Source organism: Cetorhinus maximus, chromosome 31 (genome assembly GCF_964194155.1).
Source record: "Cetorhinus maximus chromosome 31, sCetMax3.hap1.1, whole genome shotgun sequence".
In the NCBI taxonomy this organism is placed as follows: Eukaryota; Metazoa; Chordata; class Chondrichthyes; order Lamniformes; family Cetorhinidae; genus Cetorhinus; species Cetorhinus maximus.
In genome coordinates, this window is record NC_135909.1 from 1,745,701 (window position 1) to 1,772,577 (window position 26,877).

Here is a 26,877-nt window from a genome sequence, read left to right on the forward strand (position 1 = left end):
CTGGAAATAACTGTAAATCAGGAAATGGAAGGGAGGGAAGAACTTGGGAAAATTGCAGTCACCAGGGAAGTGGCAGTAAGCAAATTGTTGGAGCTGCCCAGGTCCAAATGGACCTCACCCCAAGTTCTTGAAAGAAATGGCTGCTAGTGAAATAGTTGATGCACTGGTTTTAATTTTCTAAAATTCCCTAGATTCAGGGAAGGTTCCCTTAGATTAGAAAATAGCAAATGTAATGCCTTTATTCAAAAGGTGGGGGAGACAGAAAGCAGGAAACTATAGGCCAGTTAGACTAACATCTGTCATACGAAAAACGTGAGAAGCTATTATTAAAGATGTTTTAGTAGGGCACTTAGAAAAATTCAAGGTAATCAGGCAAAGTCAGCATGGTTTTGTGAAAGGGAAACCATGTTGAACCAATTTATTGGAGTTCTTTGAAGGAGTCACATGTGTTGTGGATAAAGGGGAACCGGTGGATGTACTGTACTTAGATTTCCAGAAGGCATTTGATAAGGTGCCACATCAAAGGTTATTGCAGAAAATAAAAGTTCATAGGGGGGTAACACATTGGCATGGATAGAAGATTGGCTAGCTAACAGGAAGCAGAGAGTTGGCATAAATGGGTCTTTTTCTGGTTGGCAGGATGTGACGAGTGGTGTGCCACAGGGATCAGTGCTGGGGCCTCAGCTTTTTACAATTTATATAAATAACTTTGATGAAAGGACCGAAGGAATGGTGGCTAAATTTGCTGACGATACAAAGATAGGTAGGAAAGTAAATTGTGGAAAAGGACGTAAGGAGGCTATAAAATAACATTGGTGAAGTCAGTGTGCAAAGATCTGGCAAATGGAGTATAATGTGGGAAAATGCGAAATTGTTCATTTTGGCAGGAAGAATAAAAAAGAAGCACATTATCTAAATGGTGAGAGATTGCAGAGCTCTGAGATTCAGAGGGATCTGGGTGTCCTAGTGCATGAATCTCAAAAGGTTAGTATGCAGATACAGCAAGTAATTAGGAAAGCTAATAGAATATTATCATTTATTGTGAGGGGAATTGATTACAAAAGTAGGGAGGTTACGCTTCTGTTGTACAGGCCATTTGTAAGACCACATCTGGAGTAATGTGTACAGCACTGGTCTCCTTATTTAAAAAAAGATGTAAATGCGTTAGAAGCAGTTCAGAGAAGGTTCACTAGGCAAATTCCAGGAATGGGTGAGTTGCCTTATGAAGAAAGGCTGGACAGGTTAGGCTTGGATCCACTGGAATTTAGAAGAGTAAGAGGCGACTTAATTGAAACCTTTAAGACCCTGTGGAGTCTTGACGGGGGATGTGGAGAGGATGTTTCCACTTGTGGAAGAATCTAGAACTAGGGTCACTGCTTAAAAATAAGGGGTCATTCGTTTAAGACCGAGATGAGGAGAAATATTTTCTCTGAGAGGGTTGAAAGTCTTTGGAACTCTCTTCCTCAAAAGGTGGTGAAGCAGAGTCTTTGAGTATTTTAAGGCAGAGCTAGATAGATTCTTGATTAAAAAGTGGGTGAAAGGTTGTCGGGGGATAGGCAGGAATGTGGGGTTGAGATTACATTCAGATCAGCCATGATCTTATTGAATGGCGGAGGAGGCTCGAGGGGCCGTCTGGGTCTACTCCTCATGATTTGTATGTTTGTATGTAAATGTGTGAAGTTTTTTTTCTGATTTAATTGTTGGATTTTGAGGGGGGTGGTAGAGGGTGAGGACCATGAAACCTTAAATGCAAGAGAGTGTCTTGTCCTGCTAAATGGTTACTTGAGCGCATAATTACATTGAAGTATGTAGACCAACAACTTTTATAACTTGGGTGTAAAGTTTCAGAAATTGTTTTCACACTCTGTGGAGTGCGGGTGGGGCAGAAAGAAGCCAATTGCCCCAAATCAATCAGAATACCCATGTTAGGTGAAGGCATGGCCTGGTGTTGTACTATACCAAACTGACCAGTAAAGTCCAAGGCCCGATCCTCAGGCTGCTCTTCTTAGCCAGACCAACATTTAGGCTACAATTTGCCACATTGTCCCCAAACAGAGTTTGGAAGAATCTGCCAGGGCCCCAGCTCTGAGTTGCTACCTGGTGATCCCTATTAGACTGAGGCTGGGTGGTTATCAAATGAGATTGGGATGAGTTACAATTCCGCCCACAGTTGAATAATCCGCTACCACTTGCTGATTAGGCACCCCTAGGTGGTCAGGGAAATGGTGGCCAAAGAAATGCAGCTCCTTCAGGTTTGGGAGGTGCCAGAGTGATACCTTGAAACTAATACTTGTGTGCGTGTGCATACAGGCAGAGCTGATGAGCGGAATGATCGACTACTGCATCGACTTCAACAGTGCCTTCGAGACGCCACTGGCGCAGGACACCGGTGCTGCAAAACCACCGAGACCAAAGGGGAAACGCGGCAAACTAAAGCGGCAGAACAGCGTAGTGTGCAATCGGATACAGCAGCTCTCGACCATTGACTACGTGGAGGAGGGTAGGTGGCCTGTTTGACTGCGCTTTGGGTGTAGCTGTGACAGACATTGAGTTGTTACAGGAGCGTTGGTGGCTGCAAGTCATGAGCTAGGCTCACTGACTAACTGGTCATGGGAATGTGACCCTGAGCCAAATCAGCAACCCCTGCTGCACACCCCTCCACCACCACCACCTTTACAAATGTTGGCACTCTACCAAATGTCCTGAAAATGCTGAGGGTACTCATGGGGACCGCCTGCACGTACTGGGATGCTTCTTGGGATTCCTCGTGAATGCTGTGCACAGATATGTTTCTGTCATTCCATTCCCTGACATCAGAGGGTGCTGCTGCATTGCAAAGCAGCTCTGCAATCCCAATTAGTGCGGACAGGACGATTGCCTCGAAATATCACACAGAGGTATGTACGTGAACTTGTTAAACTGCCAACAATCAGAAGAAGTTTAACCCTGGGATATGTTTCACCTAGATACACAAGAAGCAATAGAGCCTAAAAGAGTGAATAAGTATAATCGTTTATTGCCACCTGAGTAAGATAATGGATGAATTGGGGGTAATAATGTGCTGGGCAGGCATGTGCAAGGATGGTCAGAAGGGACATTGCAATGGCAGCTTGTTGATGTTGGTTGTTAATTTAGTTTTCGACCTCTCAATCATATTCCATAATGAAGTCCTTATGAGCCCGACAAAGGTAACTCCAGAACAAAAGCAAAAATACCTGGAAAAACTCAGCAGACCTGGCAGCATCTGCGGAAGGGAGCACAGTTAATGTTTCGAGTCCGCATGAATCTTCAACAGAACTGTTGAGTTTTTCCAGGTATTTCTGCTTTTGTTTTCGATTTCCAGCATCCGCAGTTTTTTGCTTTTTATCTAAAGGTAACTCCAGCACTTGCTGTTCGTAAGTGCACAAACTGGATGTAGGGTGCAGAGAGTTTACTTCAAACTGTCTCATCAGGAGAGAAGTCTCTGCCAATGTGTATTGCAGTGTTGTGGACCAGTTCTGGGTGAGAGCAATTTTCCCCCAAACTGAGGAACCATGAAGCTCCAAGGATAAAAGAATAGAATAAAAGACAGCGTAAACCGAGCAGTAGTGGTTAGGTGATCCTAAATTTGGCTTCTTTTAAAACCTTTAGATTTTGGAGGGACCTGAAAGAGGTAAGGCATCCCTGGGAACTAGTGTTGTTATGGTGTGATAAGTCTTGATTTCAATGTGGTGAGTATTACTTGGCTTCAATTATATGCAGGCGGTGGGTATGAACTGGGGTTTCACTTAAGCACGTTATAAAGAGCTCCTCATTGGTATAGTGGTTAGTAACCCTGCCTGTCACACAGGACACTGAGGTTCAGTTCCCTGACGGGGAAAAGGTTGTCGTCAAAATAGTTACTGGTCGAAGAAGGCAATGTTTTCTGGTCTAATTGTTATATTCAAAAGAGTAAACACGCTATTTGAAACTCTGGTGTGATTTGAGTTCGGAGGTGTAAGCTTGTACTAGTTAACAAATGAAAGACTGAGTAAAGATTGGCTCCAGTACTATCCTTTGTCAGCTGGCTGTCCGGAGGTGAACAGTGAGGAAGGGAGAAGTGTGGAGGTTGGAGTATTAGGAGGCTTGGGAGGAAGAGGGAAAGAACCTACGAACATAGCATACTGATTTTAAAGTGGAGACATTTCCTGACCTGATTTCATTGTAAACCCAAACAGCAAGCCTCTAGTTAAAATCTTTATTGCTGGATTGGCAAACGGAGTGCAGCCAACTAATTGAGTTAAGACTTGGAGTTTGGGGAGAGGGGAGTTTTAAGTGCTAATTTTGTTCTTAAATTTTACTCTTAAAATCTTAATCTACTCTGTAATCAGCAGTAACTGGAAAGTACTGTGTAAGCAGGCTAAGTTCTTTCTTACTTGCACTTTAGAAGGGTAAACTCACTCTCAGCTGTAGGAACCCAGTGATTAACTAGCTAACTGGTTGAACCTGGTTACTCTGGCCCCAGTTCAGTTTACGATAAATTCAGGGCTCTTGAGTGCAGCCTTGGCAAATGGAGCGCAGCTGACTAACTGAGTGAAGACTTAGAGTTTGGTGAGAGGGGTTTTGAGAGAAGGAGCTGTTTGTTTCCTCTTTCTATGTTTCTCACCCATGGAAATTGGTTCTTGCTCTACTACAGGGAAAGAAGCTAGCTGTTTGGTATCTGGTATGTGGGTAAATTCTATCCTATCCCTAAGGTTTAAAATAGTACACAATTTGGTGGGAAGGTTAATAAAATTTATAAGAAAGCAACATAAATAAGTGATTAATGTAATTAAGTCATTATTTAAAACACATTAAGGATGGCAGGGCAGGTGTCTTGTCAAGGTTGCAGCATGTGGGAGCTCCTGGATAACATTGTGACCCAGGGCAGACACATCTGCAGTAAGTGTTCGCGGCTTGAGGAACTTTGGCTCAGAGTCATTGAGCTGCCTCCAGACTCTGCGACACATCAGGGAGAGGGAAAGTTTCCTGGATGCTTTATACTAGGAGGCAGCCACACCACTTAGAAAAGGGCCTTCTGATTTGGACAGTGGCCAGGGACAGGAGGGTGTGATTGCGAGTGAGGCAGGTAAGGAGATCCAGAGGGCAGGAGTGTGAGCCTCTGCAATTGTCCAACAGGTTGAGGTTCTCAGAGTTGGCAAATACAGTGGAGAACCAAGAGGAATACAGAAGGCTCAGATAGGAGGTGGAAAAGCATATTAGAGAAGTGAAAAGGGATTATGAGAAAAGACTGGCCGCCAACATAAAGGGGAATCCCAAAGTCTTCTGTAGGATCTAAATGTAAAAGGGTGGTAAAAGGAGGAGTAGGGCCGATTAGGGACCTAAAATGGAATTTACACATGGACGAAGAGGCCATGGCTGAGGTATTAAATCAATACTTTGCATCTGTCTTTACCAAGGAGGTAGATGCTACCCAGGCCATGGTGACAGATGAGGAAACTCTGTTACTAAAAGAGTTCAACATTAATAAGGAGGATGTGTTGAATAGACTGTCAGTAATTAAAGTTGACAAGGCACTGGATGAGATACATCCAAGGACATTGAAGGAAGTGACAGAAGAAATTGCAGGGGTACTGGCCATAATCTTTCAGTCTTCCCTAGACTCAGTGGTGCCAGAGGACTGGAGAATTGCAAACATTATGTCCTTGTTCAAAAAAAGGTTGTAAGGATAAGCCCAGCAATTACAGACCAGTCAGTTTAACTTCATTGGTGGGCAAGATTCTAGAAACAATTATTTGGGATAGAATTAGTAGTCACATGGAAAAATATGGGTTGATAAGGAAGAGCCAGCATGGATTTCTATAGAGGAAATCATGTTTAACTAACCTGCTGGAGTTTTTTGAAGAGGTAACAGAAAAGGTCGATGAGGGTAATGCTGTTAATGTGGTGTACATAGACTTTCAAAAGGCATTTGACATAGTGCTGCACAACCGCCTTGTGAGAGAAGTTATTGTTCATGGAATAACAGGGACAGTAGAAACGTGGATACAAAATTGGCTGAAAAATGGGAAGCAAAGAGTAATGGTTAATGGATGTTTTTCGGGCTGGAGGAAGGTTTGTAGTGGAGTTCCCCAAGGGTTGGTATTGGGTCCCTTGCTTTTCCTGATATATATTAACGATCTAGATCTTGGTGTGCAGGGGACAGTTTCAAAGTTTGCAGATGATACGAAGCCTGGGAGTGTTGTGAACTGTGAGGAGGGTGGTGTGGGCAGATAGGTGGTGGATGAAGTTCAATGCCAAGAAGTGTGAGGTGCATTTTGGTAGGAAGAACATGGACAGACAATATAAGAGGTGAAATTTTGAAGGGGGTGCAGGAGCAGAAAGACTTGGGTGTATATGTGCATAGATCATTGAAGGTGGCAGGACAGGTGGAGAGAGCAGTTAATAAAGTGTATAGTATCCTGGGCTTTACTAATAGGGGCATAGAGAACAAGAGCAGGGAAGTTATGCTGAATTTATAGAAGACCCTCATTAACATAACATAAGAACTAGGAGCAGGAGTAGGCAATTCAGCCCCTCGAGCCTTCCCCGCCATTCAATACGATCATGACTGATCTAATTTCAGCCTCAACTCCAATTTCCCGCCCTCTCCCCAAAATCTTTCAACCCATTCCTAATTAAAAATCTGTCTATCTCCTCCTTAAATTTATTCAGCATCCCGACATCCACTGCACTCTGAGGTAGTGAATTCCACAGATTCATGACCCTTTGAGAAAAGTAATTCCTCCTCATCTCTGATTTAAATCTACCACCCCTTAGCCTAAAACTATGGCCTCTCGTTCTAGAATGCCCCACAAGGGGAAACATCCGCTCCACGTCTACTTTGTCTATCCCCTTTAGCATCTTATTAACCTCAATTAGATCTCCTCTCAATCCTTCTCAACTCTAGCAAGTATAGGCCTAAACTGCTCAATCTCTCCTTTTAAGACAAGCCCCCCGCATCCCTGGAATCAATCTAGTGAACCTCCTCTGAACCGCCTCCAATGCAACTACATCCTTCCTCAAGTAAGGGGACCAAAACTGTGCACAGTACTCCAGGTGCAGTCTCACCAATGCCTTGTACAGTTGCAACAACATTTGCCTAGTTTTATATTCTATTCCTTTAGCAATAAATGCCAAAATTCCACTTGCCTTCCTTATTACCTGCTGTACCTGCATACTGGCTTTCAGCGATTCATGCACGAGGCCACCCAGATCCCTCTGCACTGAAGTATTCTGAAGTTTCTCTCCATTTAAATAATATGTTGCTTTTTTACTCTTCCGACCAAAATGGATAACCTCACACTTGTCCACGTTAAACTCCATCTGCCAAATTTTGGCCCATTCACCTAACCTGTCCATATCCATTTGTAAATTTCTTATTTCTTCATTGCAACTTACTTTCCCACCTATTTTGGTGTCATCTGCAAATTTAGCTATCGTACCTTCTATCCCTGAATCCAAGTCATTAATATAGATTGCAAATAGTTGGGGCTCAAGGACCGAACCCTGTGGCACCCCACTAGTTACAGCTTGCCATCCTCGGACCTCAGCTGGAACATTGTGTACAGTTCTGGACACCATATTATAGGAAGGATGTGAACACATTGGAGAGAGTGCAGAAGGGGTTTACAAGAATGGCTCCAGGGATGAGAAACTTCAGCTATGAGGATAAATTGGAGAAGTTGGGACTGTTTTCCTCAGAGAGGAGACTTGATGGAAGTTTTCAAAATCATGAAGGGGCTGGACAGAGTAGATAGGGAGAAGCTGTTCCCACTCATAAAAGGATCAAGAACGAGAGAGCACAAATTTAAAGTGATTTGCAAAAGAAGCAAATGTGACGTGAAAAGAAACTTTTTCACACAATGAGTGATTCGGGTCTGGAATGCACTGCCTGGAACTGTGGTGGGAGCAGGTTCAATTGAGGCATTCAAGAGGGCATTAGATGATTATTTGAATAGAAACAAGGTGCAGGGGTATGGGGAAAAGGCAGGGCAATGGCACTAGGTCATAATGCTCATTTGGAGAGCTGGTGCAGATATGATGGGCTGAATGGCCTCCTGTGTCGTTAAGATTCTGTGTGAGTGGGAGCTGCAGGTTGGATGAGCAAACTGACCATGGTACAGGAAGCCATCCATGTGGGGGAAACGAAAAGGAATGTAGTGATAGTAGGGGACAGTGTAGTAAGGTGGACTGCCACTGTTCTTTCAAAGAGCGAAAGTCCCGACAGCTTTGTTGCCTGTGTCCGGTGCCAGGGTCCTGGACATCAGCTCAGGGCTGGAGAGGAACTTGCAGTAGGAGGGGGAAGATCCAGTGGTTGTGGTCCATGTAGATACCAACGACATAGGCAAGATGAGGAAGGAGGCTCTGCATAATCAGTATGACGAGTTAGATACCAAATTAAGAAGCAGAACCTCAAACATAATTTCTGGATTAAGATTAGAGAAATGAATATGTAGCGCAAAGACTTGTGTGGGAGAAGTGGGTTCCGGTTTGTGGGGCACTGGCACCAGTATTGGGGAAAATGGGATCTGTACTGTTGGGACGGTCTACACCTGAACCGTGCTGGGGCTGGTGTTCTTGCGAGCCACCTAACTAGGGAAGTAGAGAGGGTTAAACTGAATAGTGGAGGCAAGGGATCAAATTTGGGAAGATGTGGTGAACCAAAGAGTAGAGACAAGGCAAGAGAGGCGGGTATTAATATGGGAAATAATAAACGGACTATAACAGGAAAGGATAGAGTGTTCAAATCTAAGAGTAAATTCGCAGATAAGGCTAGACGCTAGCAAAATACTAAAAGGACAAAACTAAAGGTTCTCTATCTAAACACATGTAGCGTTCGAAACAAAACAGATGAACTGATAGCGCAAATAGAAATAAATAAGTACGATCTGATAGCCATTACAGACACATGACTGCAGGATGACATAGATTGGGACCTGAATATTGACGGGTATGTGACATTTAGGAAGGACAGGAAGTTAAGAAAAGGTGGAGGAGTGGCTCTGTTAATTATTGATGGTATTAGCACATTAGAGAGAGGACACCAGGATGTAGAAGCTGTTTGGGTTGAGATGAGGAATGATAAAGGCAAGAACTCACTTGTGGGAGTGGAGTACAGGCCCCCTAATTGTAACTACACAGTAGGACAGAGTATAAAAGAAGAGATAATAGGAGCTTGCCAGAAAGGTACAGCAGGAATCATGGGGGTTTTAATCTACATATAGACTGGAAAAATCATATGGGCAAAGGTAGCGTAGATGAGTTCATAGAATGTTTTCAGGGTAGTTTCTTAGAGCAGCAAGTTCTGGAGCCAACCAGACAGCAGGCTACAATAGACCTGGTATTGAGCAACGAGATAGGATTAATTGATAACCTCCTAGTGAAGGCACCCCAAGGTAACAGCGATCATAATATGGTTGAATTTTACATTCATTTTGAGGGAGAAATGAGTGCGTCTGAGACTAGTATTTTAAACTTAAATAAAGGCAATTATGAGGGCATGACAGCAGAGCTAGCTAAAGTGAACTGGCAAATGAGGTTAAGGGATATGTCAATAGGGGTTCAGTGGCAGACATTTAAAGGAATATTTCAGAATATATACATCCCATTGAGAAAGAAAAATTCCAAGGGGAGGGCCCACCATACATGGTTAACTAAAAAAGTTAAAGACAGTATCAAACTTAAAGAAAAAAGCATATAATTGTGCAAAGACTGGTAGAGGTCAGAAGATTGGAAAGAATATAAAGAACAGCAAAGAATGGCAAAAAGATTAACAATGAGGGAAAAGTTAGAGTGTGAGAAAGCTAGCTAGTAATATAAAATGGATAGTAAAGAGTTTCTATAGATATTTAAATAAGAAAATAGTTAACAAAGTGAGCGCTGGTCCTATAGAGTGTGTGCCTGGGGAATTGATAATGGAAAGCGGAGAAATGGCGGCTGAATTAAACAGTTATTTTGCTTCGGTCTTCACTATAGAGGACACTAGTAACATTCTGGAAATAGCTGTAAATCAGGAAATGGAAGGGAGGGAGCAACTCGGGGAAAATTACAATCACCAGGGAAGTGGTGTTGAGCAAATTGTTGGGACTGCGGGCTGACAAATCCCCAGTTCCGAATGGACTTCACCCCAAGGTCTTGAAAGAAGTGGCCAATGAGGTAGTTGATGAGCTGGTTTTAATTTTCCAAAATTCCCTAGATTCGGGGAAAGTTCCATTGGACTGGAAAATAGCAAATGTAATGCCTTTATTCAAAAAGGGAGGGAGATAGAAAGCAGGAAACTATAGGCCAGTTAGCCTAACAGGCAATCAGGCAGAGTCAGCATGCTTTTATAAAAGGGAAATCATGTTTAACCAATTTATTGGAGTTCTTTGAAGGAGTCACATGTGCTGTGGATAAAGGGGAACCAGTAGATGTACTGTACTTAGACTTCCAGAAGTCATTTGATTAAGTGCCACATCAAAGGTTATTGCAGAAAATTAAAGCTCATGGTGTAGGGGGTAACATATTGGCATGGATAGAAGATTGGCTAGCTAACAGGAAGCAGAGTTGGCATAAATGGGTCTTTTTCTGGTTGGTAGGATGTGACGTGTGGTGTGCCACAGGAATCAGTGCTGGGGCCTCAGCTTTTTACAATTTATATAAATAACTTTGATGAAAGGACCGAAGGAATGGTGGCTAAATTTGCTGATGACACAAAGATAGGTAGGAAAGTAAATTGTGGAAAGGATGTAAGGAGGCTATAAAATAACATTGGTGAAGTTAGTGTGCAAAGATCTGGCAAATGGAGTATAATGTGGGAAAATGCGAAATTGTTCATTTTGGCAGGAAGAATAAAAAAGAAGCACATTATCTAAATGGTGAGAGATTGCAGAGCTCTGAGATTCAGAGGGATCTGGGTGTCCTAGTTAGTCTGCAGGTATAGCAGGTAATTAGGAAAGCTAATGGAATGTAATCATTCATTGTGAGGGGAATTGATTACAAAAGTAGGGAGGTTATGCTTCAGTTTTACAGGGTATTGGTGAGACCACATCTGGAGTATTGTGAACAGCACCGGTCTCCATATTTAAAGAAAGATGTAAATGCATCGGAAGCAGTTCGGAGAAGGTTTACTAGACTAATTTCAGGAATGGGTGAGTTGTCTTATGAGGAAAGGCTAGACAGGTGAGGCTTTATCCACTGGAATTTGGAAGAGTAAGAGGCGACTTAATTGAAACCTTTAAGATCCTGTGGGGCCTTGACAGGGATGTGGAGAGGATGCTTTCTCTTGTGGGAGAATCCAGAACTCGGGGTCACTGTTTAAAAATAAGGGGTCCCTCATTTAAGACAGATGAGAATTTTTTTCTGAGGGTTGAGAGTCTTTGGAACTCTTCTTCAAAAGGCGATGGAAGCAGAGCCTTTGAATATTTTTAAGGCAAAGCTAGATGGATTCTTGATTGACAAGGGAATGAAAGGTTGTCGGGGGTAGGCTGGAATGTGGGGTTGAGGTTACATTCCGATCATCCATTATCTTGTTGAGTGGTGGAGGAGGTGCGAGGGGCCGAGTGACCTACTCCTAATTCGTATGTTCATATGTAAAGAGAGAATGCTGAGGTCTGTAGCATTGTGCAAGTGTCAGCTAAGTCACAGTATGACACAAATATGTTCTCCAGTGGTTACCCTGCAGGATTGCAGCACTGAAGTGCCCAGTATTGCAGTGCATCTTTATTAGCTAACCCAATGTGAACAGTAAGGGAGATGTAAATGAATTCTTCTTGGAATAACTTTCTTTCCCAACCAGCCCCCTCCCCTGTGTGGCTATTTTGAATGCCTGTACTGTACCCATTTCATTGCATGTTGGCACAGCAATGCACTGTGCCATAGCACTGCCCTTTGTAGCCACAACTATTCCTACATTGAGTGAATAGTGTGTGTCAGGCATCAGGAAAAACAAGTGTGGAAAGGGTCTTATTCATTTACAAGAATCTGTCTGGTATTGATGCATTGCCAGGTTTCAGCTATTAGAAAGCCTCTGTAAGCTGTATTTAAAAAAACTCATTCTAGTTGCTGGGTGCAGGAACTCCATTATTTCAGTTTACTTAATAGGTCCTCTGGCATTTAGATGATTGCATTTGTAACCCGAAATCCCCTGACCTTAACTCCAGCCGCAGCAGAGCTCTGGCTCACTCGCTGAGCGCTCGTAGTGCTGGGGCTTCATATCTGGGGCATCAGCTGTGGCTCAGGGAGTAACAATCTCACCTCAGAAGTCAGAAGTTGTGGGTTCGAATGCCGCTCCAAGCTGACGCTCCGTGCTGTACTGAGAGCTAGTGTGAGAGGTGCTGCCTTTCAGATGAGACGTCAAACTTGAGGCCTCTAACCTGCCCCCTGGAGGGGGACGTTAAAGATCCTGCTGCTGCTAGCTCGAAGAAAAACAGGGGATTTCTCCCTGGTGTCTTTGGGTCAGTGTTTATCTCTCATCAAACAAAGCAGATTATCTGGCCATGATTGTCCTATTTTTGTTGAACGTGTATATTGGCTGCCATGTTGTCTACATTGCTACAGTGACCACACTTCAAAATGTATTTCATTGGCTGTGAAGCTCTTTGGGATGTCCTGAGGTGTATAAATGCAAATCTTTTTTTTGTTTTCCTTTTGCTTTTCTCACTCCCAGGTAAAGAAATCAAGCGCGTGAAGCCCAAGAGAGCAGCGTCATTCTTCACACGGCAGCTGTCCCAGGGTCCAGCCTCTTACAGTGCCGTGGAGGTCACAGAGACACTGGAGCAGGGCTGAGACAATTCATTGAAACTAAGCTTTCCATGGGTGGGTGTGGTGGGGGAGGGGGGGGGGGGTGGGGGGCACGGTGTGGGGAGTATATTCCCAGACGATTGAAGGTGGTGGTGGGGGCAGGGAGGAAAGCAAGAAATTTGCCAGTAGCCCAAAAAAAAACTTAGTGGATTGAAGAGAGTTTGCAGAGACTGAACTATTACACAGCACAACTACTGCTCTGTTTGTAAAGCAACATTTTCAAGAGGGTCCATGAAACAAGATGCTGCAGTATTCGGGGAACCCAATTACCCGGTGTTGAACCTGGAGCCTTAGAGGAATCGTGGAGGGGGGGGGGGAAATACAAATATATATATCTTTGTTTATTTAAGAAATGTACGAACTTGATTATATAAATGTAGCAATTCTATGGCATGGTGGGATAAATCATGTCCTTCCATCTTGGTCCTTTCATTTCTAGGAGAAATCGAGCCCACTCTGACGGGATGAAGGCCTCCTCGCTGTGTTGGGTGTCTCATACACAAGTGAGTTTGGGAGAGCCTCAGCCCAGCTGATTCCACATCGGCATATTGCACCCAATCTGGCACTGATACAATCGTCTGTTTGACTGCATGACCCATAGATTGATGCACTAGTGCGACACCTTTAGAGTTCTTGGGGTAGAGCACCTTGTCATGGCAGGATAGAGGGAGCTTTTATCTCCGTGACTAGCCTGCGGTTTAGCCGACAGGAAGGCAAAAATTCTAGAAAGGCATACAGCAAGCCCTGTCACCCTCTGGTAAAGAGAGGGAGCTTTTGTTTAACATTTTGGGCAGGACATCATCAGAGCCTCTAGCCAATGGTAGACCTGTTATCATTTTCCAGTATCTTCTACTTTTCACATTGGTACCTCTTGTGGCCTTTTTAATCTGCACTAGGTGCGATATCTGCCCCAGCTGCCTACTGGTGGGTGACAGAGCAGAGTGGAAGGAGGCTACTAACATGCCCTAAATATTGTGATTAGCTTCTAATGCACGTCCAGAGGTGGCCTCTAGTTGATGAGATTTCCAATGCTTCATTACATTCCACCTCCTCTGGGGCAGTGGCAGCAAGCGATGCCAGTGGATGGGCTACTTTTTTATTTTATTTGCCTCGTTCCCATTCACATTTAACCAGAGTCCCAGAGAGGTCTGTCTCTAGCGTTCTGAATTGCAACCTTAACTTTTTAGATGGCAGCAGTAGATACAGCACAGAGTTGGGAACCCTTTCTGTTCTCTTCGACACAATCCAAAGCATTGGTCTTTCTCATGCACCTACCCCAAAAGAAAAGTCAAGGCTTTGAAATGATGCCGTAGGGTCTGTGAACACTCAACTGGCTTGTATAATATTCCTTCCTCTATTTAACCAAGGAGTACTAACGGCTTTAAAAGGTAAGGTCGCAGGGTGCTATTCCAAGGCCCGAAAGTTTAATGGGAGCTGTGGGAGGGTTAAAGATCTCGATTTTAGTCAGAGCAAAAACATATTGCATTCCTAACACAGTGCCTTAGTTGATTTTAAGCTCAACTGCTTTCGGAGTTGTGCAGATCCAGAAAACTCAGTGAATATATATTTTCTCTTCCTCCCTGACTGCACTGAAATTAATCCAGAGGAAACTGCTAGGTGTGTGTGGTGTTGGTTTCTTTTTCTAATTGCACTACATAGGGTAACTGATTCCAGAACGTTTGCGAGTTTAAGAGATTTTCACTTTCTACTCTGTGGTCTAATTTGCTTTTGTATGAATCAGCACTTAATTATGATCGGTCGGTTGTTCCTACTAATTGTTAATACACAGTGTTTCTTAGGTTTGCAGTATTCACACAATGTCTTTCTACTAATGTGAATTAAAGTTTTCCCTTATTTAAGCATGTTCTCTCTGATCAGATTTCTCCCCCCACCCCCTGCTCCACAACAGGTTGCGTCTTAATTAGGAAGACCTTTCATGGAATCTTGCACAGAAGGAGGCCGCTTGCTGCGCCGGCGCTTTGCAAGGACTGTCCCACACCCCAACTTTTTCCCCCATAAGTGAGCAAGCGTGTGCACGATTGCCTTTAGAAAGTTTCCCTGGAATCTGCTTCTGGACAACCCCCTGTGGGGGGAAGATAAATACATTTTCCTAATTTTCCCTTCAGTCCTTTTGCCAAGTATTTTAATTCTTTAACCAGTGGCTACTGACCCACTTGACAGAGGAAACAGTTTCTCCTTTTTTACACTTGACAAAACCCCTCACTTTGGAATACTGCTATTATGCCTCCCTTTACCTTCTCTGCTCCAGAGGGAACAATACAAGCTTACTGAAGTCTCTCATCGCTGGTATCTTCACTGGTCAACTTCCTCTGTACCCTCTCCAAGGGCTTGACATCGTTCCTAAAGTGTGAATGGTGTTCAATATTCCAGCTGAGACCACCTTTATCATCTTTCATGGGATGCGGGCATCTCTGGCTAAGTCAACATTTATTGTCCATCCCTAATTGCCCTTGAGAACGTGATAGTGAACCACCTTCTAAAACCGTTGCAGTCCACGTGGTGTAGGTACACCCAAAGTGCTGTTAGGAAGGGGGTTTCAGGATTGTCACCCAGTGACGTTGAAGGATATAATTCCAAGTCAGGATGGTATGGGGCTTGGAGGGGAGCTTGCAGGTTGACATGATCGCAAGCGTCTGCTGCCCTTGGCCTTGGTGGTAAAGGTCGCGGATTTGGAAGGAGCTATCGAAGGAGGCTTGGTGAGTTGCTGCAGTGTACCTTGTAGATGGAACGCAGTGCTGCCAGTGTGCGTCGGTGGTGGAGAGAGTGAATAAGGTGGAGAATGGAGCGCCAGTCAAGCGGGCTGCTTTATCCTGGATGGTGTCGAGCTTCTTGTGTTGGAGCTGCACTCATCCAGGCAAGTGGAGAGCATTCCATCACACTCCTGACTTGTGCCTTGTAGGTGGTGAACAGGCTTTGGGGAGTCAGGAGGTGAGTTACTGACTGCAGAATTCACAGCCTTTGACGTTCTCTTGTAGCCACAGTATTTATATAGCTGGTCCAGTTCTGTTTTTGGTCAATGGTAACCCTCAAGAAGATGATTGTGAGGGATTCAGTGATGCCCCCAGAGCATTAGCCATTCCAGTGACATTACCACTACGCCAATGTCTTCCATTGTACTCCCAATGTCCAGGTCCTTTGTATGCAACAAGAAAAGTAATGCTCCCAATATCAATCTGAGGGACAGCAGTGCATAATGCACTCAAACGAGAAGAAATTCTATTCGCTACTACTCTCTGCCTCCTATCCCTCGACCAATTGCGTACCAAGCTACAGCTGTCCCTTAAATCTCATGTGCTTCTATTTTCTGAAATAATTGTTTTGAGGGATACACCAAATTTTAGGAGGAAGATGGTGCCTTAATGGTAATGTCATTGGACAAGTAATCCAGGCTAATGCTCTGGGGGCCCAGGTTCAAGTCTTGCCATGGCAGCTGGTGGAATATAAGAATTAAATTAATAAATCCAAAAAAAAAAAATCTGGAATAGTGACCGTGAAACCATCACTGATTTGTCGTTATAAAAACTCATCTGATTCACCAACGCTTTTTAGGGAAGGAAACCTGCCATCCTTACCTGGCCTGGCCTACCTATGACTCCAGACCCACAGCGAAGTGGTTGACTCTTAACTATCCTCAAAAGTGCAATTAGGGATGGACAACCAGTGCTGCTATTGCCAGCAACACCCCCATCCCATAAAAGGATAAAGAAAAAAAGCAATCTGTCACAGTGCTTTTGAAGCCCTTGGTGCCAGTGTTTGTGTTCAACTTGTAGACTGTTTCATACTAAAGTTGAGTATTTATGTTGGGTTCCCTAACGGCATGTGGCTGGAACTAATGTTCATGACGTCACCTGTCTCCTGAACTTTAAACCTGGAGTTTATTGACTTTCTGCGCTGCTGTTTTGGACCCCCCCCCCCGACCCCGCCTCAAACATGCCACCAAACTATACACAGATTCCCTTCTCCTTGCAATGGTCTGAAATGTGCTGTGCTGCCTGAAAGGATGGAAGCAGATTCAGTAATAACTTTTCAGAAGGGAATTGGATGTGTACGGTGTGGAAAGAGAAGAGGATTAAGGCTGATTGGATCAATCTTTCAGAGAGCTGGCACAGACGCAATCGGTGAATGGCCTGTGTTGTATCATTCTATGCTCCCAGATTCCAGTACCTCATTCTGTGATCCTAAATGCTAGGATCTCCTGTGCCAATGCTGCCAGAACTCCTCTCTGCAATGCTAGACTGTGCCCACAAATTCTGAGATCCAGCGGACCTCCTCAAAAGAATGCTAGTGCCTGTAGACCCCATCCCAATACCACTAGATCCCAGTGGCCTTCCCAATTCTCCAGAATCTCAGATTTTTCCCTGATAATCTCTGATAAATAATTATTTCTGATTAAATCTCTGCTCTTTTGAAGCTCCCACTCCACGTGAGCAAGGCCACTACACAATGTGCCAAACAAGGTATCTACTTTCTGGGCTCAGGAAAGGATGGTGTAGCATTATCCCCTATGGTCCAGGAGAATCCAGGGTGGTTTCTGACCTGTGCTGAGGTAGGGATGCTACAAGGAGGTCCATGTGGCACAGTGGCTAGCATCCCTGTTTCTGGGTCAGAAGCTCTGGGTTCAAGTTCTTGTGGAGGTGAGGGGGGGCAGTTGGCTGGATGTCCAGTGTGGATCAGATTGGTTCCAACAGCATGGGGTTGAAACCCCATTCTGGCTGGGGTGGATTTGGGACCTGCCTTCTGGCCCTAACTGGTGGAGGTCATGGGAGTGTGTGTGGGACCTCCTTTCGGCGGAGAACAGAAGCTGAAGAAGGGATGCTGCAATTAATGCCTCCTTTGGGGCTGGAAGGGCAAAAAGAAACAGCCAGATGTTTTTGCAGTGGATCACTATCCTAGAACTCCTACTGGGAAAAGTGTGTGGATCTTCTGCTGAGGTTGTGATTGAACTGTGTTTTGTTATTCCTCATTGTTGGTAATCTCACTGCCTGTATTGCGCAGGAAGATGATGTACCCACCAACTGCACCCCCCCCCCCCCCCCCCCGGCCCCCCACCCCAGCCTGCCTTACTATTTCACTCCAGTGTTGGTAGACCTGTATCCCAGCAAGATGTGACCCCATTTCAGGAGAGAGCTGAGAAAACGTGACACACACCTAAAGGGAAAAGCCTTTAAAAAGAAAGCTAGTCTGTCTTTTTTTTGTCGATCCTGGTTGCTTCAGTTGACCTTTACTGATCTATAACTGATTCAGCCAGACGTCTTGCCTGAAGAAAGACCAGGCCCCTCATGTTATTGTTAACTTGGGAACCCAATTGTTGGGCCTTGTTCCAGACAATAACCTCAGCCGTGGAATATGTGAGCAATGCCTGGGAACCCACGACATTCCTTCCATCTCAGTGTTTTACTTGAATGAAACCAAAACAGAGGCACTGCCTAAAATAATAGAGCAGGTACATTGCGTTCAGGCTTAAACACATCCACACTGACAATGCAGGCAACAAACAGGAAGTGAGGCTGTTTGCATTGGCCTGCAACACTTGGACTTCAGAGTAAATACTGGGCTAAACTTGTTTGGTTCCCCTAACATTCAAAGGTTGTGACAAGCGCACTGATAACAAAGCTCTTTTTTTACAGCAAGGACATAAAACCTTTTGATAAGGTTGGAATATTGACTGGCCAACTGGCTGGTGAGCTCATGGCCTCTGAGTTGGCTTGGCGCATGGATGTTGAGTCTTTGGAATTTGCAGCCTCGATTGAAAAAAAGCATCAGCTTGTGCCATCTTTTGTTATTGCTTTCTGTAGGAGTGCCAAAACATCAGCCCCCACCCCCCTGTGTGTATGTGTGAGTCAAGGTTGCACCAGAGGATCAACATTTCATCAAAATCTTTTTAAAATAATGGAGTGTGGGTCAATGATGATATATTGTGCTGTTAATATTTGGAAATTTCCCCCACCCCTTTGCCCAATTTTTAAATTCTTTCATGAGATATGGGCATTGCTGATACGGCCAGCATTTGTTGCCCACCCCTAATTGCCCTTAAATAAAGTGGCTTGCTCGGCCATTTCAGAGGGCAGTTAAGAGTCAACCACATTGCTGTGGGGTCTGGAATCAAGTGGCCAGATCAGGTATGGATGGCAGGTTTCCTTCCCTAAAGGACGCTAGTAAACCAGATGGGTTTTTGTGACAATCAATGATAGTTGTCATGGTCATTATCACTGAGACTAGCTTCATATTCCAGATGTTATTAATTGAATTGAAATTCCACCAGCTGCTCTGGTGTGATTTGCACCCGTGCCCCCTGGGCCTTCTGGATTACTAGTCCAGTGGCATTACTACTATGCCCCTGTCTCCCCTAAATGTTGGCAGTGCTCTATAGCCTAGTGAGGGAGTCTTGGATTGGATCCATGCCTCTGAGCCAGAAGCTCTGAGTTGGAGTCCCACTCGAGGACTTGACGACCAAGGAAGGCGTATTTATAATGTGGCAAAACAGGTTGATTATCAACCTGCAGACCCTTCCAACATGTGCCAGTGGCAGATAGTAAGAACGGGAGAGGTTTCTGGTCAGCCATCTGTTGGAAAGAAAGTTGGAGCCTCTACCATCCCCATGCATAGCACCAGACTTTTAAAATAAATTCATTCATGGGATGTCGGCTTTGCTGGCTAGGCCAGCATCTATTGTCCATCCCTAGTTACCTTTGAGGTGGTGGTGGTGAGCTGCCTTCTTGAACTGCTGCAGCCCATGTGGTGTAGGCGCACCCACAGTGCTGTTAGGGAGGGAGTTCCAGGATTTTGACCCAGCGTCAGTGAAGGAACGGCCGATATATTCCCGAGTCAGGATGGTGAGTGACTTGGAGGGGAACTTCCAGGTGGTGGTGTTCCCATATATCTGATCCCCATGTCCTTCTAGATGGTAATGGTCGTGGGTTTGGAAGGTGCTGTCTGAGGAGCCTTGGTAAATTCCTGCAGTGCACCTTGTAGATGGTACACACTGCTGCCTCTGTGTGTCGGTGACGGAGGGAGTGTGTGCTTGTGGATGTGGTACCAACGAAGTGGGCTGCTTTGTCCTGGACAGTGTTGAGCTTCTTGAGTGTTGTGGGAGCTGCATTCATCCAGGCAAGTGAGGAGTATTCCATCACACTCCTGACTTGTGCCTTGTTGACAGTGGAGAGACTTTGGGGTGTCAGGAGGTGAGTTACATGTCACAGGATTCCTAGCCTCTGACCTCATAGCCACAGTATTTGTATGGCTGGTCCAGTTCAGTTTTTGGTCAATGGTAATCCCCCCAGGATGTTGATAGTGGGGGATTCAGTGATGGTAATGCCATTGAATGTCAAGTGGCAATGGTTAGATTCTCTCTTGTTGGAGATGGTCATTGCTGACACTTGTGTGGCGCGAATGTTACTTGCCACTTGTCAGCCCATGCCTGGATATTGTCCAGGTCTTGCTGCATTTGGACATGGATTGCTTCAGTACCTGAGGAGTCGCGAATGGTGCTGAACATTGTGCAATCATCAGCGAACATCTCCACTTCCGACCTTATGATGAAAGGAAGGTCATTGATGAAGCAGCTGAAGATGGTTGGGCCTAGGGCACTACCCTGAGGAACTCCTGCAGTGATGTCCTAGAGCTAAGATGACTGACCTCCAACAACCACAACCATCTTCCTTTGTACTAGGTATGACTCCAGCTAGTGGAGAGGTTTCCCCTGATTTCCATTGACTCCAGTTTTGCTAGGGCTCCTTGATGCCACACTCGGTCAAGTGCAGCCTTGATGTCAAGGGCAGTCACTCTCACCTCACCTTGGGACTTCAGCTCTTTTATCCATGTTTGAGCCAAGGCTATAATGAGGTCAGGAGCTGAGTGGCCCTGGTGGAGCCCAAACTGGGCATCAGTGAGCAGGTTATTGTTAAGCAAATGCCACTTGATAGCACTGTTGATGACCCCTTCCATTACTTTACTAATGATGGAGAGTAGACTGATGGGACGGTCATTGGATGGGTTGGATTTGTTCTACTGCAACGTGCATGTATAAGTGCATGTTGCCATAGCAATATCCCTCGGACTCCCTGAATGACCTGTAGACACTCCCTATGGCCTCGTGTCTACTTAAGTTAGTCACTTGTTAACTGGTACAAGAGAGAACTCTTACAGTTCCAGAAAGATTCATCCTCCCTCATCCATCTCCCATGCATTTTCTGCTGAATAGAAAGAAAGCTGGGATTCTGTAGTGCTTTTCACAATCCTAAAACACTTTACACCCAATTCAGTACTTTCTGACGTGCTGTCACTATTATTAATTTTGGAGGAAAAGAGCCAATTTGCACGCAGCAAGGTCCCACAAATTGCAATTTAGTCTGATGGGTAAGGATACAGTACTCTTCGAACGTGTGCATGAAGAATCATAAGCCAACAGCACAGAAACAGGCCATTCAGCCCAACTTGTCTATGCCAGTGTTTATGCTTCACAGGAGTCTCGTCTCACCCCTCGATCAAACCCTATAAACATATTTGCCTGTTCCTTTCTCCCTCATGGTTATCCAGCTTCCACTCAAATGTATCTATACTATCCTCCTCAACCAAGACCTTGCGGTAGCACCTTCCACATTCCCACCACTCTGAGTGAAGAAGTTTCTCCTGAATTCCCGGTTGGATTTATTTGTGACTATCTTGTGCTTAGGACCTTTAATTTGGACTGCCCCAAAAGTGAAACGCTGCCCCTTGTCATTGTATCTTAGAAACCTTTATCGGACTTTTCTAGAGAAAAGAGCCCCAGCCTTAATGGCTTCTCTTGACAAACAAAATCTCTCAAATCTCTTGTCATTGTTGTGAATCCTTTTTTTGCACCTTCTCCAATTGTGCCTTATCTTTTTTGTAATATGGAGGCCTGAACTGTGGACAGAAAAAAACCCATAAATCAAATGTAATCTGTGTTGGACGATGAGGTCTATTTATACTTGATGGGAGGTGACTGGTGATTACGTTCTGTGTGCTGAGGTAATGTCTCGGAACTGGTCCTGGCTGATAAATGAGAAGGTGGATAATGAGATGATACTTATTACACACGCATGCCATTTGGAACCAACTAAATTGCTCTATTCCTTTATTTTTTTTCTTCCTTCAAAGTCTCAGATTTGCCATTGGTTTCACCAGGCGGTGTATTTTTTTATTAATTGAACCTAAATATCTAACGAATGAATGAATGCAACCAGTTGCTAAGGCTCCCCTGTAGCTCTGTGGTTCTGTTGTGTCTCAGACTGTCCTGAGGGACGTTCTGGACTGCATTAAGAATTAAGTGGAATGTGCAAACCAGTGTCTGTAATCTTCTATCAACTTGGCTTAACTAGTTGAGTGCAGAGAAGCTTCCGGAGTGCTTTGTGAAAGGGTACTCCTTACTGGATAGTCTTCCTAGCTCTGTGTCATGAAGAAAGAGCTTGTATTTGCTTTTCACAACATCAGAACCTCTCATACCGCTTTACGGCCAACAAGAGAGTGCTACCAACTGAGTCGCAGCTGATTATGGACTGTATCTTAGCAAGAAGGATACCATAACATCTTCGGGGGGGGGGAAAAAAACAAATCATGCAACAATATAAAATCAACAGAGAGGAAGTGTCCAGCTTGAAGACTGGCCCCACACTTAACATAACTGCAGCACTGTGACCAAGCGCTTATACCTGTGCCCTCAGCAGCCAAGTAAGGAATCTAGGAGAGACGACACCCAGTGGAAGAAACTTAGGGCCAATAAGGGGTAAAAATAAAGGCTCAGGAAAATTCCTCTCAGATGATTGAAACCCAGTCCATGATGAATGCATAGGGAGCACCTTACAGGACGAGCAATTGCAGAGATTGTTTTAACTCCACTCAGCCAAAACGGCATTACGTGGAAACTCTGTCTCAGGTTTGTCAGTGTCTGAGCTGTCCGCCTCGCCTGGGCAGCATAGGCTTTGAGTGTCATTGAGTTGTCTGACTCGAGGCCACAGCCGAGAGTAAGAGCTTGCTACTTTTCTAGGAATAGAGATCCATTTGGCATTGTAGGGGACCCTACAGCCCGAATCCCCATGAAATTCCTGAAGCTGAAGCAAAGAAATCTGGAATCTAACTTGTGATTAAGCATTGGGACTGCAGTAAACCTGTGGAGTGGATAAATGTGTGTGAAGCAAGGCCCATCTTGACTCATCCATGACAGAGATCCAGTTGTCCTACAGAGAATGTATTGGCCTTGGAAGTAGGGTTGCTAACTGATTAGATGTATTCCTGGAGGTTTCATCACATGGCTTGCCCCCACGCTCCAGCTATTAGTTGGCCAACAGACCCATCCTTGTGACGTACTGCCTTCCTACGCCAGTTGGAAAGCAAGAAGACTCATTACCCAATTGGCAGATGGTTGACTGTCATCCAAACCGCGTGGGGAGATGGCGGTGTGGTGGTAATGTTGCTGGGCTAGCAATTTAGAGACCCAGGATAATGCTCTGTGGACATTGGTTCAAATCCCACCGCAGTAGCTGGTGCAATTTGAATTCTAGTAGTAAATCTGGAATACAAAGCAAGTCTTAGTAATGGTGACCACAAAACTATCATTGTTGTAAAAAGCCATCCTTACCTGGCCTGGCCGACATTTGACTCCAGACCCATAGCAATGTGATTAAATCTTAACTGGCCTCTGAATTGGCCTAGCAAACCACTCCAGTTCAAGGGCAATTAGGGATAGCCAACAAATGCTGGACTTGTCATCCCTTGAAAGAATAAAGGAACAATTTTTTACACCCATTTTCAATATTTTTATATCTGGTAAAGAGAAATGTTCAAAGAAAATGCTAAAAAATCAATCTTTTTCAATGACCTGATGATTTTTCTCCAGGGTTGCACACAGCAGCGTCCTGGAGATTGATCTTCAATTCCTGGAGACTCCAGGCCAATCCTGGAGGGTTGACAACTCTACTGGAAAGGAGTGCAGTGCATCTGTGCTGTAATGTTATTAAGGCTTCAAGGGTTAAATAGAGTTTTGGGCTCTCTCAGGGAATCAAGTGCTGTGGGGAGTGGGCAGGAAGTTGGAGTTCAAGCTGATAATCAGTCATGATTGTATAGTACGGTGGAACAGGCTGAAGGAGGCTATGGTCCACTCCTGCTTCTACTTATATGTTCTTACATTTTTAAATTATGAGGAGAGATGACATAAACTAGGTTTGTATTCTCTGAGATATAAGAGGTGAAAAGGTTATTTGATTGAGGTTCCTATATTTTGAAATGAATGATAGGGTAGACAGAAGGAAACTGTTTCTAGTAGTAGGGGAATCTAGGACATGATATAACCTTAAAATCAGAGGCAGGTCATTCAGGGGAACAGTTAAGAAAACACTTTAGCTGCAAAGGGAGGTAGAAGTTTGTGACACACTCCCACCATTTTTAGCATTCAAATCCTTAAATTGAAAGTTTCAAATTTTGATTGAATTCAGGTGATTAAAGGAAAAGTCTTAATAATGTAGAGCTATCTTCACAGCTGGAATCAGATATCTCCTGCCTTGGTTGCAAACAAATAAACAATCAAAAGATATAAAATATTTACACTGAAAAGATCATCTTGATTATTAATGTCTTGTCAAATTACATTATTATGGTTTGTTAATGACATTAAGGTTAAGAGATACAGGTGATGGGTATTAATTGGCATTGAGCACAAATAAATAGGGGATAGCTGGGACACTGGGTTGAGTAGCAGGAGAGCTTGAGACTGAACAAGTCAATAAACTCTCTCAATAAAAAAAGCTGTGTCGTGGTTTTGGCCTCGCCAACCAGCTTGGATCCTATTAACATTGATAACTTCAAAAATAACTAACATTTCTAATATTTCATCCATTCTAATTCCTGCTCCCAGATGCTGTTGGCAACGGGGAGGAATGAGCATGGATCCCTCAGCCCGAGACACTGAACTATTGGGTCATAATATATAGCATTCTGGATCCCAGCTTATTATCATGAAGAGATATCAATGTGTATAATGTTATTGGAATTTATTTTTAAATTGGACTTGTAGTGGGGTTTGTGTCTATGTGTATGCCTGTGAGTGGTTTAATTGGATTAAAGCCAGCTAGTCTGTGTGCCTTGATGTATAGTGGTTTGAGATGTTAATTAGATAAAAGGAGGTTAAAAGGTAAAGAGTACATTTGCATTTGTTGAATAAACCATTCAAAAGAAGGGAGTAAAATCTTGTGCCTAGCTGGGAGTTGCCATGCAATGTGTTTATATTACTAATAAAGTTGGTGGAATGAAAGGATTATTGTTAGGAGAGGTAAAATTAAAAACCTAGTAATACAATGGAAAATTTACATTCAAAGGGAAAACTAGGTATAAACCGAAAGGAGTTTGTGTGTGCAAGTCAGAGGCATTTAACCTCTAACCAGCCTGTAAGCCTGCAACTCTGCAAAGGAACCAAATTGCAAGGGACCTCATTTTGAGTTTGTTAGATCAAATGTGCTTTGCCTGGTGTCTGGTTAAAGTCAATAGGTTATTGTTGCCTTGGGGAAGATTTACCTGGGACTGATTAATTTGAGGATTTATTTAAAAGTTATTATGGTAGTAAATTGTAGATGTGTATGTGTGTAACTTGTTAAATTAATAAATGTTTCATTTAGTTTTATATAAAAACCTCTTGAGGTTTGGCCGTTTTACTCCTGAATTCAGAGCTGCATCTCAGACACGCCAATTGAAAATATAGGTTATGACAGTTGTTCAAGTTTCCCTCTGGGATTTAAACAACTCAGCCTTTACCAACTGCTGTGTCATAACAGGCTCCAGCAACTTCTTTGCAAGTAAGTATATCAGCACAGTGCTAAAGGAATGAATAATGATTTTGCCAAATAAAGCAAAAAAGAACCTACATTTATATAGTGACTTTCATAACCTCAGAATGCCCCAAAACACTTCGCAGCCAATGAAATAGTTTTGACGTGTAGCCACAGTTGTAATGTAGGAAACACGGCAGCCAATTTGCAGACGGCAAACTGCCACAAACAACAATTAGATAATGACCAGATACCATGTTTTTAGTGAAGTTGGTTAAGGGATACAGAGGTCATGTGGCACAGTAGGTAACGTCCCTACTTCTGGACTAGACGCTCTGGATTCAAGTCCCACTTCAGGACTTGATGGCCATGTAAGGTGTGTGCATAATGTGACCAAGCAGGTTGATTATCAGCCTGTTAATCCTTCCAATATGCCTAATGGCAGGTGTTAAGAGTGGGAGAGTTTCCTGGTCAGCCATACTGCAGAATGCAAACCACTGTAGTACTTTGCCAAGCATAATCATGGATCAGTCCAATGGAAGTCCATGGTCGCCAAGGCCCTCTTAAGGCATGGTACCTGGAGGAGGAGGTTGAAGGTGGGGGGTGGGTGGGAGGGGGGTGGGGGGAGGGGGAGAGGATCAGCCTGGTGTCCAGGCCAACATTTATCCTTCGAAGAACACCTAGACAAAAATGCTTGTCAAAGAAGCTTACCACATTGTTCGGCAAAAAAAAACACTTCATTTAACAGTTAGTTATTTCATATTTAATGTGGAGTATGGGAAGGTTCAGTGGTTGAGACTGGCCTTTCATCTCAGCTCAAACCCATAATGAGGGACGAAGGTTTTGTCTCTCAGTTGTTGCTAAAGAAAGTAGCAACCTGACAGTCTAGCACAGAAAGATCCCAGGATGGCTGATATGGAAAATCGCACCAGTGAAGTAAGTCATTTCGGAGATTGGAATATTTTAACGGCAACATAGAGGGAACTTTACGCAGTATCTAAGCTCGTGCTGTACCTGTCCTGGGAGTGTTTGATGGGGACAGTGTAGAGGGAGCTTTACTCTGTATCTAACCCCGGGCTGTACCTGACCTGGGAACATTTGATGGAGACAGTGTAGAGGGAGCTTTACTCTGTATCTAACCCTGTGCTGTACCTGTCCTGTGAGTGTTTGATGGGGGCAGTGTAGAGGGAGCTTTACTCTGTATCTAACCCCGTGCTGTACCTGTCCTGGGAGTGTTTGATGGGGACAGTATAGAGGGAGCTTTACTCTGTATCTAACCTCGTGCTGTACCTGTCCTGGGAGT

The 26,877-nt window shown here is 44.1% G+C and overlaps 1 protein-coding gene across 1 annotated transcript in view; it reads left to right on the top strand.

The window, feature by feature from the left end:
* Positions 1–14,639, top strand: part of frmd8 (FERM domain containing 8) — a 41,411-nt gene extending 26,772 nt beyond the window's left edge. Inside the window, exons 10-11 of the mRNA XM_078532949.1 lie at positions 2,311–2,500; positions 12,647–14,639. Of these exons, the coding sequence (XP_078389075.1) occupies positions 2,311–2,500; positions 12,647–12,765 (309 nt within the window). The 3' untranslated portion in view covers positions 12,766–14,639. The remainder of the gene's footprint in view (positions 1–2,310; positions 2,501–12,646) is intronic.
* Positions 14,640–26,877: the final 12,238 nt, after the last annotated feature.